This window comes from Empidonax traillii, unplaced genomic scaffold (assembly GCF_003031625.1).
Source record: "Empidonax traillii isolate 1590-97213 ecotype Southwest subspecies unplaced genomic scaffold, ASM303162v1 scaffold19:size3308961, whole genome shotgun sequence".
Taxonomy (NCBI): domain Eukaryota; kingdom Metazoa; phylum Chordata; class Aves; order Passeriformes; family Tyrannidae; genus Empidonax; species Empidonax traillii.
Genome location: NW_020955212.1, coordinates 273,390 through 284,860, shown reverse-complemented (window position 1 = coordinate 284,860; position 11,471 = coordinate 273,390). Strand labels below are relative to the sequence as shown.

At 37.6% G+C, this 11,471-nt stretch overlaps 1 protein-coding gene across 1 annotated transcript in view; it reads left to right on the top strand.

Moving 5' to 3' along the window:
- The first annotated feature begins 1,006 nt into the window (after positions 1–1,006).
- The window catches only part of NEK11 (NIMA related kinase 11), an 87,477-nt gene continuing 77,012 nt past the window's right edge, over positions 1,007–11,471 (top strand). Inside the window, exon 1 of the mRNA XM_027897165.1 lies at positions 1,007–2,325. Coding sequence (XP_027752966.1) covers positions 2,156–2,325 — 170 coding nt within the window. The 5' untranslated portion in view covers positions 1,007–2,155. The remainder of the gene's footprint in view (positions 2,326–11,471) is intronic.

Genomic DNA, 11,471 nt, shown 5'->3' with positions numbered 1-11,471 from the left:
TCTGCTGCCTTTTAACACCATTCACCAGGAGATATCAAAGCATTTCACAAAGTTACATAATGATAGTTATTACTATTATTATATGGAGAGGGGAATTGAAGCATAGAGTAGGTGGTGAGACGCATAATAAGAAAGCACAGGAGTTACATTCAAAGGGCTACTTGATCTTAAGCGTGATATTGTAGTGTAAAGGTTTGTGATATATTCCTAGGGCCCAAGGAAGTATGAAAATTTGAAGGTGAGCTGTGCCAAGTGATTCCTCTCTCAAAAAATAGATATAGATAGCTCAGCAGTTGTTCTAAGTGTAGTTATTTCAAAAGGCATTTTTGAAGGCATGGATAAAACAGCAACTAGGAGAACAGTAAATGAAAATATTATGTAAATTTTCTAGAATTGGCAATGTAATATTTTATGGAGTTCATCTTCCTGCTGTCTCCTTCTCCACACCTCAGTGTGATCCGTTTATTGTTTCTTCAGACAGATTTCAGAGAAAGCTGACATTGTTTCCTTAGCATTTGCATTTCAAAGTTTTTGTCAGTGTTGCTACCTGAAAGAGAATAAAGAAAAAAATATTGGGAGTGCTATAGTTTAAAAAACATACAGGATTGGCATTATTAATATGTCTTGTAGTAACTAAAGTTTATCTGTGTTTCATAGAATAGTGACAGTGCAATGTCAGGCTTTTGGGCACAATGTGACAGCAGCTCAGCAGATGGGTATTAAAATAGGTTCTGGTGTGTACACACACACACACACAGAGTTTGTTGTTGCAAGATACAAATTTGTAATCTAATTTAGGCTCTGCATTTGTTTGGAAGAGAAGCCAGTGACTTGGAACCAAACGTTATATAACTTTTAAAATTAAACAATTTATCTTTGCTCTTCCAAAGCAATAACAAAAAAAAAAAAAAAAAAAAAAAAAAAAAAAAAAAAAAAAAAAAAAAAAAAAAAAAAAAAAAAAAAAAAAAAAAAAAAAAAAAAAAAAAAAAAAAAAAAAAAGGCATTTTTATGCGCTTGCCTTCACCTTAAAATGGAATGGTGAACAAGCCTAGCGTGGGCACGCTGCACTGCAGCTCGGGCAATGCTGACAGTAGTATTAGCACTGATCTTGAAATATCTTTATTTGTTCCAAAGGGTCCTCAGGCACAAGTGACTCAGGTAGCATTATATAAACACAAGGCAAATGAAAGCAATATTGTTGTATTATATGCAGTGAAAGACCTACCCTTTATCATCTGCAATGAGGAATGGTGAACAAAGTTACTCTAAACTCATGTTCAGTTATTAAAAACCATAGAAACACTAAAGGTTAGCTCTGCAGTCCCTGTGTTTGTAGAATTAGGACTTCAGTTAGACAAGAATTCCAAACCAAAGCTACTGTTAGAAAGGTGGGTCATGAACGGACACGGCAGAGGAGAAATGAAGAACTTTTGGAAGGATTGGGTTATACTGAAAGTCTTGTAGGCTTGCATGTAGCCACAAAACTCTAATTTGCAGAAGATATCACTGAATCACAGAGAAGCTGTGAGGTCAGCACTGCAACAGATGGTGAAATCTGAGGGATAAGTGAAAGAGCAAATAAAACAGCTTTGGAGTTGTTGATGGGAGAGAACTCAAATTATAGGTGGAGGTTATGCTTCAGTATATACAAAAATCTTGAAACTTTTATCCTGAAACACAGATATTTTTGGTGTCAGGTACTGTGGTGGTATAAAGACAGGTGTTGAGGAAGAGTTGCCATGTCTAGAGGAACTGTGAGGGGAAATACAGCTGTAGTTGTCACTGCAAAAAGCACTTGAGCTTTTCAGTAAGCACCTGCATGACATTTCCTCTGTGTTAGCGGTTCAGGGAGTTAATTTAAGGTTGTTTTAGAGGAGATTGACTATGTCACATCTATAGTATCTGTAGTTTCATTATCAAGTCTGCTGCCCAGAGCTTAGCAGCTAGCAATTCCACTCAATTTGTGGTTTGCTGCAAGCTTAGCACTCACTACAAGCGCTGCCATAGAATTAAATGAAAAGTTTAGTAAGAGTAATACATTGACAAATCAATTTTTTTTCTGTTTCAAGTGATTTCTGTGAACATCCATAGAGGAATAGAAGGATTTGAAAGCTACGTTCTAGAGAAATCTGCATAGTTTTTGCTACACAGAGAAATGCTGAAATTTCAAGAAACTGCTAAGCGTGTCACTGTTGCCAGATTTAACTCCGCTTGCCAAGATGCAGTGATTGCAAGAAGATACACTATTCAGAGGAAACTTGGCAATGGGAGCTTTGGAAGCGTGTATTTGGTTTCTGACAGAAAAGCAAAACAAGGAGAAGAATTGTAAGTAAAGCCTTCACCCGCTTTAAATAAAAATTTTGCAACATATTTCTTGCACTGTGGATGTTTTCTTCGTATTCGTGTCTCATCTCTCGGTTTGGTGTTACATTGCAGCCTTAACCATTTAACTTTAGTGAGGATATAAGGTAAAAGCAGATTTTATGCTGACTCAACATTCCAACTCAATCTGGTTTTGTTCAATACAGTTTATCCAATATATCTGTTTTACTGCGCTTTTATCTAAGCCCTTTTTCATTTGCTTGTGCATGGCAAGAGTGGGAATAGATAGAAAAAGTCAGACCCTTATCTCCATGTTGATGTACACCTCTGAAGCTTTTTTAGAAAATAATGAAACTAGTAAAAATATATGTAACTTACCTATTTCTCAGTGTCACAGGTTGTTAATGTAAGATTAACTGCAGAGAAGACTCTTGAGCTTACGTAGAACCAATGTTAATTTTGTCACTGGCCCGACAAGAAGCAGGGCAAAGGTACATGCCTGGTTTCACAGATTTGCTCTTCTTCTTTGTAACAAAGCTGTTTGCTAAAGGCTTAAATGTTTATAATTTTTAAGTTATCATTTCATAATTATGTCAATACATAATAGATCTGTGTATATTATGATTGTATAGTTTATTTTTGAGGTCTTTGTAATTTATAAATGAACTCGGTTCTTGAAGTTCTTTTCTTTTTCAGAACACTTACTGATGTGCTGGGCATTTGCCTTTCATCCAATGCTTCTCCATCCTCATGAACATGATTTTGTTTTTAATAGTTCAGAAATCAGCTGTTACTGCACACATTCTTAGAATATTAACAGCATAGTGAAATGTGGGTCTTCACACATTTGCTGCTGTAACAAGCTGCCAAACGTCAAAACCAAGGAATATGCACTTATCCTTTAAGTAGCTATTTCTATTCTTTTTCTTGAGAATTTTAGTGTGAGTGAGTGTCTCGAGCAAACATTCACTGCCTGCAACATTTCATGTCTGTGTTTTGTTAGGGATGAGCCTGAGCGTGTCCTCTGCTACCTTCAGGACAGACACCGAATATCAAGTGGCATTTTTTTTAAATGTGTTTTTCTTTTTTTTTTTCCAAAATTAGTCTCTTTTTGTGACCGCAGTTCAATAAATACGCAACAGTATTTAACAAGCCCAAGTGCTGGTGTGGTGCGGTAGTTCAGCCTTTGATCACTAGGTGATGCTCGCGTATTACAGTTCATTCCTTCGGCGTCTCGAAAGTAGATTGGCGAGCGGATCCCCTCAAATTTCTATCATGTCTGTGCCAGTGAATGGCAGAAATACTGCCCCAGGTGAACTTGAAAACGCAGGTAGCATAATGAGCTGGAATGTAGTCACTTTCTTCTATTTGTAAATATTGGGTTTAGGTGGTAAAATATTCTGGAAATCACATTCTCAGTACTACTTTCAAATCAGAAAATAATCTAGAACTGTATTGTTTATTGCTTCTGTTATTTATATACTTTTGAATGAAAATTTAGGTGGCTATGGTTCTTACTCTTTAAGAAGAGCAAGTGCTTAATGATGCTCTGAGGGCATTTTGACAGAACAAACCCCAAACAATGCAGTTGTGACCTCAGCAGAATTATAAGTCTATTTTTATTGTTTTGGAGATGATCTAGAACATGCTGAGACAAATATTATGTACAGCGTGAACTCAGCCAGAGATAGTTTCCTGAAAATTGCTGTAGTCTAAAGCACTGTGAATAGGAATAAATCATAAGAATATGAATAAGTAATAAGGAAACAAATTCCCAAGAAAGGTGACATCTTGGCTATTGGTACGGAAGCCGTTCAGGGATATCTTTTCAGTTTTCCATTAGTGCAATGTCTACAGAATGAGCTAAGGCAGAGACTATCAATGGTTATCATGTAATTTCATATATGTTCAGCAAAGCTTTTGCATGATTCTAGAAATAGTTCTGGGTCATGCCTTGTACTTTGCTACCCCTCAAGGATCATACCTGTAGTGAGCAAAGTGTTATCCACAGAGTTGCTTCATCTGGAAGGAAGAGAGGGTTGATTTTTTGGGGGCATGCCTCATGTTAACAGACTTCACATAAAACTCAGACCTGTTCAGGCCAGCAATGCCCACCTCTCTAAGAAGTACATGCCTGCTTCATGCTTATCTCCAGTTCTGTGTGTGGATGGGATCAGGATAACTGACTTCCTGAATGTCTAAGCCAAGAAAATCCCTAGTCATACGACACATCTTGTGTCGAGGAACTCTGTTTTCCTTTAGAAGATAATGGTTGCAAGTCCTTGTATGTTCTGAAATGTGCTTGCGTAGTTTCTGATAATGTGTAAGTTTACTGAACAATAGGTTCTCTGCTTGTATTTTCCAAGGTATATTTCCAGGTATTTTTAGGGCTGTGAAGATGATGAAAGGTTGAGAGGGGCAGTTGTATGAGGAATGACTGAGGTCACTTGGTTTGTTCGGCCTGGAAAAGAGGAGACTGAGGGGAGACCTCGCTGCAGTCTACAACTTTCTCATGAGGGGAAGAGGAGGGGCAGGCACTGATCTCTTCTGTGTGGTGACACTGCATGAGGGAATGGCATGAAACTGTGTCACGGGCTGTTTAGATTGGATATTAGGTAAAGGTTCTTCCCTCAGAGGATGGTTGGGCACTGGAACAGGCTCCTCAGGGAAGTGGTCATAGCACTAAGCCTGCCAGAGTTCAAGAACAGTTTGGACAATGCTCTCAGATACCTGGTGTTATTCTCGGGGCTGTTCTGTGCAGAGCCAGGATTTGGACAAGATGACCCTTGTGGATCCCTCCTGACTCAGAATATTCTATGATTCAATATTATCCATGGTAGAGAGGGAGAAAACCAAACCAGTGATTAGTATTCTGGATTGAGATGGTACCCCTATGGGGTTATTTCAGACTGGCTGTTAGACTTAAGGATCACAATTACCTCATTCTGAGGTATCTGCTTTGTGTAAATGTGATTAATGACTTTTCTGAGTTTCATGACAATTTCCTAAAAAGAAAAGTGCAAGTTCATCATTTCAGATCTGTGGCTAGGGAAGATGAATTCTGTCTTCCATGTTTGTGTAGTAGGTTATACCTTCCACTGAACATCTTCTATAAGAGCTTTTTATCCTGTTGGGATGATTCTCGTGGAATATGACAGAAGGTTAAATATCTTAGAAGTCCCTGCAACCTGAAAACAGACAGCAGAGTAGAGACCAAAATTGAATGCCCTCAAAAGAGAAGGGCCAGAAGCTGGGAGGTTCTTCACTGTGAATGAAGTTTCTCATGTGCTAGATGATCTGCACAGGACAGAGATTAATAATTTTCCCCAGTTTTGGAAGAAACTATAGTCAGAATTTGTATAATCTTAGACTCTAAATTCAGTAAAAAACAGGAGACACATCTGTAAAAAAAGCAAGCTTCTTAGTTCCAGTTTACACAGGATGCCTTAGTTTGTATATTATTTGATATTTATTTGTTTCTGAACATCATGGACCTAGACCTACACAAAATATGTTAGATTATTTGATTTGTGTAGAGAAAGTAGCAGGATTGTACCAGCATTTTTATAACAAACAGTAGTTCCTGCAGGCACTTCTATCCCAGTCCCCCCAAGTAGCTTATCAGGTAATTATTACAGGTAATTATGGCTAAAGACTAAGTCTTTTATAGCAGATATTTAAGTTCAGCAGTAATCTTGAAGGACAGTGTGATCACTTAGAGATAATGAATGTCCTAATCAATTGTGCCAAGGGAAGCTCTGGGTTAAGTTCCACTAATTCATAACCTTGTATGGGCGAGCAGCTGAAGTACACAGTAGGCAATAGACGCTTCTTGTTCATAAATATTCACAAGGTACTTATGTGTCCCTGTGGTGGAAAGCACACGCTGACAAGTGCCAAACTCCCTGGACTGCTCTACTGTGTGGTAACTGTGGGGTGTCAGCTCAACTTCTGCATCTGACTTGCATTAGAGCATTAATCCAGACTCATGCTATGATTCCTTGGAAACTGTGCACTTAGCTGAATAATTCATCATGTGACTTTCAATTATTTATGACTTTTTATAACAAATGAAATAAAATCTAAAGGTGGAAGGGATTTGTAACTTATGAATATCCAAGTGGCAATCAGCAGATTGCTGTGTTGTCAAATTCCTGTGTTTGCTGCCCGTTTGCTTCTCTGAAGGTATTCCAAGGGAATGGTCATTTGATACTGAATTGATTAAAACAGTAGCAAATTATTCCCTGCCAGTTTGTCATGTGCATGTTCATCTAATTGCACTGCTTTCCTGTTTTCTTCTCCCTCATTTAATAACAAAAACTAGAAATTAAAAATGGAATCCATCAGGACATTTTAGATTTGTAAACAGATCTTCATGATGTCCTTGAAAACTAGTCAAAGGTGCATTTCCTGTGGGACCTTCTTTGATTGCTGCTGGTTTTTAAATAAGCTTTTCTTAGTGAACCATCCTTTGCTCAGTTCAGTCACGTGTCCTCTGCTGCTTTGTGTAGGCTCAGCTGCTGAGCATCACCTGAGCTGCTATGGCTGCTGAGGTGTACAGTCATGCTTGGCCCTAAATAAGAGACGATAAAAACACTGACAGAGAGGCCTTGTGGATTTAACTAGAGCAGTTTGAGGAGTTAGCCTTCATGAGCTTTCCACTTGAATGGCCGAGCCTGACTTTCATATTCTGTGAGCAATGCTGTGGGAGTCAAGACCTAGAGCTAAGTGTCCCAGTCCTTACTGAGTCCTCTGTAACAATGGCTGATGCACTTATTGCTGATTTAAGAGTCCACCTGCAAATGGAGGTTGCCAGGGAGGGAAGCTGTAAATGTGTTATTTCAAGATTAGCAGGCAGTTCCAGGTATGGCCACAATTGTTTCAGTGCACACCAATACTGGTTCAGAGGCAAGTTTGATGACCCCAGATTTATCCAAAGCAGATCTCACTGGAGACTAAAGCAGCTTTAGTCCCTACCTTGTGCATCACTGTCAGTACCCAGCTTTTCCTGCAGCCCAGCATTGCACAGTAGGGCTCCTCCAGGTGTTCAGACCACGGAGTGAAGGACCTGCAGACCTGCCTTGCTGCGGGACTGTGACAGGGCCAAAGTGCAGCATGGGTGCAGAAGGCAGGAGCTGCAGTTAGAGCCCACAGCAGTTCTGCATTCTTCTCTCCGGTAAAGCTGTGCTTTTACACAGCTACCACAAAGCTACAGAAACAGACGCACACCTGCATCTTTGCGTAGGGATGCTATTGGTAGAACAGCAGAATCGATCATTTCAACACACAGGAGTCCAAGAAACGGAATATCTCACCCTGGAATGATTTATTTAGAGCTCAGGGTAAGAAAGTTTGGAAATTCCCTGTGCTAAATAAACCTCCAGTGGAGGCTGCAGGGTAGCTTGGCACTGGAGCACAGACACAAGATTTTACTCTGCCCATGCTGGGGATGGATTTGGCAATTTAAAGCCACAGCCATGCTGTAGTCTTTTGCACAGGCAATTACTTTGTTAAAATTTCTAGTTCCCTCATCATCAAAAAGCATAAAACCTGACATTCTGTGGCTTCTTTGAAATCAGAAGGTGATTATTGCAACATGTCGAGACCCTTCTCTCAGCTTGTGTAAGACAGGTGTCTGTGAAATCCTCTGCAGCAATGTCTGATACAACTTCTACATCTGCTTAGTCATCTTTATGACCTTTGGTGGTATTGTTATCGGCCTTTCTTTTTTTCTTTTTTTTTTTTTTCCCTTTTATTTTTTTAAATGCTCTTCTTCTAGTATACCTTTCTTTGAATGAGCAGCCTACTTTTTCATTTTCAGTGGGATTTGCCCATTTGACTGGGGTGGATTCTAACTAGGAATTTAATATATGTGAGTGGGAGGCAGAGTGCCTTAGAGGAAATATTACTTGGGTTTACAATAAATCTTGGTCCTCACAGAGCTCCAGGGAGCTCCTTGCTGCAGCACTCAACACATTCTGATCTGATGTGCAGGCAGTGAATGGTGCTGATGGTTGAGTTCATTGTTTCGATAATTGTTTACAAGTAGCGCTTTCAACTTTAGGTGGAGAATTTTGCTTAAGGCATTACTGGTGAATTACCTTTCTTTGAGGTGAATGGCAGAGAAAGAATTTAATGATTCTGCAATTAAGCAAATGCCTTGAGATCACTTCTGTCTCATTCGTTTTGTTGAAACTGATGTTTAGCTTTTATGCATTTGTAAGCTAGCTTTAATAAGAAAATGGAGAGGTGCAGTATTATTACTTTGGGCTGAACTGTGACCACCTGCCTCAAAGATACCGTATGTAATTGAAATATTCGAATATGGCTGTCTGATGTATCTTCTCACAAGTTACCCCTGTTGGCAAGGTGTTTTCTTTTGTCTGCATCAAGGATGTTGTAATTTCTTCCATGGAGAGTGAGCCTCCAGTTCTTTGTTGCATTCAGTACATTGTAATGAGAAAACTGCTGCAGTGAGCGGAATTGTGGATTTGCTGGACAGTCAGTGAATTTTTCCCTTATTTTTTTTCTATGTTTTTTGGGTTGTGCTTTTGTGACGTATTAGCAAATATAATTCCCTGTTCACTGTTTCTCTTAACATCAATGATGTGTCCTTCATGTGTTCTAAAATAACTTTTCCAATATTGCTGAGTAGTTTCTTCATTTTTGAATTGCACGTTTCACTGATTGTTAAGATCACAGTATCACACTTGGGAGGGCTAAAAAGTATTAAAAGATTTGTATCTAGCAGTGGATGTTATATATGCAATTAATTTCCTCAGCATTGCTAGATTCCCTTTGCCTTTGATTGTAAACTATTTAGTAACATGCTTTTGTAAAGCTATAAACTGTACTTTTATCTGTTTCTTCCCTCCCCTCAAGTACTATAGATACTTGAGTGCGTATCAGAAATAAACACTGAAGGATATGACTGATGGAAAGAGACGTAGGAAAAGGGAATTTTCTCATTAAAGTAGCAGCAATTAGTATTGATATTACTTATGGGAATTAGTTTCACTGAAGGGACAATACTGTTGACATAAATATCTTTGCAACATTGAAAGGAACATAATTCTGCTTGCAAATATATTTAAATTCAGAAAAGAACCAATTAAATTTTACATTAGGAAATGTTTTAGTTGAATTTCTATGGAATGCATTCTTACAGCAACTATTAGTATGTCTGGTTTCCCTTTATAACTCCTGTTATTCAAAATAGTCTGTTTTCTATGAACTGATGAATCAGTTGATATGAAGGCATTTCTACAAAATTTCCAATTGCAACTAATTTAAAAATTCAAACTAATTCCTATAGAAGGAAAATTCTTTTTGGCAGATGCTGTAGCCCAAGGCTACAAGAAGAATTACAACACAGCAATTGTGAGACATTTAATTATATTAAGATGGTTGAAAACAAAATGCTGCATCCAATCGCAATGGAGAAATGCCTGGTTTAGATGATTTGCTGTTTGATGGAATTAAATCTTCAAAGATACAGAAAACAAACAAATTATTTAGTCCTTGTCAGATTTCTCTCTAAAATTCCTCTCAGGTTAGTGGCAGCATGATACTTAATTACATTCTTGAACAAGACTAAACTGTAGAAAAAAGGTTGAATGAACAGTAGATGGTGATAATGCAACATGTAACAATAAAGTACTGCTAAAAGTAAGTATATTCACAGGTATTTAGTTAGTGCCTCATAATAATTCTTAATAATTTTCCTGTTTAGACACAGATTTCTTCCATTCAGTCACAGTCTCTTAGTATTTGATTTAGAGCTGAACCATATGAAGAGACTATAAATTTATTTACATTTTACTTTTCCCTTTCTTTCTAGGGAAAAAAAAATTAAGGTTTCAAAAATGTGTCCTTAGATGAAAATTCATCCTTTATTAATCAATGTTCACTTTTATTCTGTTACTTTTAATCAATGTAGATGGCAACTCACAGATTTTTTCCAACATTGTCACATATGGTTGACCAAAAAAAAAGTATGCCCCTTTGTATATATGAGACTTTGCTAAGTGCAGAGGAAAATGATATAAGCTCTATTCGTTGGATCTAACTTACTTCAACAGTATTGTCTTTCATGTTCCAGAAAATATATTCTACATTTCTTTGGGATACTAATTAGGAACTGTTAATTTTCAAATAACCATAAACTGTTTTCATCATGAGCTGGCCTGTTCAGTGTTAGTGCATATGTTAGAGCATTTGAAAATTTGGCATCTTGAAAAATATTTGTAAGTGCTGTAATTGTGACTTGCTGATGGAAAAGTGAATCATCCATTTCACTTGCAAATTTAAGAAATCTCATTGCCATTCAAAGATATTTAAGCGTGGTTAAATTAGTTAAAGTGCTTATTCAGAAAATGAAATTATATTTAATCCATCTACATATATTACAGTGCTCATATAGTGATTGAATTCATAGTGGTTAACTCAGGGATTAGTTCTCAATGTTTATGAATATTCATGAATTACATGAATAGGCTGTTTTGGAGTTGTTGACCACTGTTATGGCTTCAGTAGTAAATCAGTAGTGTTCAGGGGGGATGACAAAAGAAGTTCAGCATTTGATTTAAGGAGTTATGGAGCAATACTTAGGATTGAAATGGGTTTATGCCTTGACTAATAAATCCATAGTGGGCAAGGGAGTGATAAAAGAAACCCAAGATTTGATTTTAGAAGTTATGTAGTAATACTTAGGTTTGAAATGTTTTGATTAATGAGTAAACATATATGTGTAAGGAGGAATACCAAACAACACTCATCATTTGCTTTTCATTGGAAGGGTGGTAATCTTCTTGATTTTCCCACAGAAATCAAGTGCTGTTAATTTACTGTGAGTGTTTCTTTCCTTAGCTAAACCCAAATATTCTTCTCCATAGGACTCATTTGAGTATGGTGACTTTTTGCATTTCACGGTTTCACCAGCTTCTTCTTTCTCAAACAGATAGATGGATGTCTTTAAACTGTCTGAGCATGCAGATACTGGTATTCCAAATATAATGGGCAAAGTATAAAGAATGATTATTTGAAATTTTGTTGCTAAGCTGTGAACTACAGGAAAGCCAGTCCCTGACACCAAGGAGAGAATCTGATCATATTACCAGTAACAGAATAGCTGTATGATGGGTAAGGAT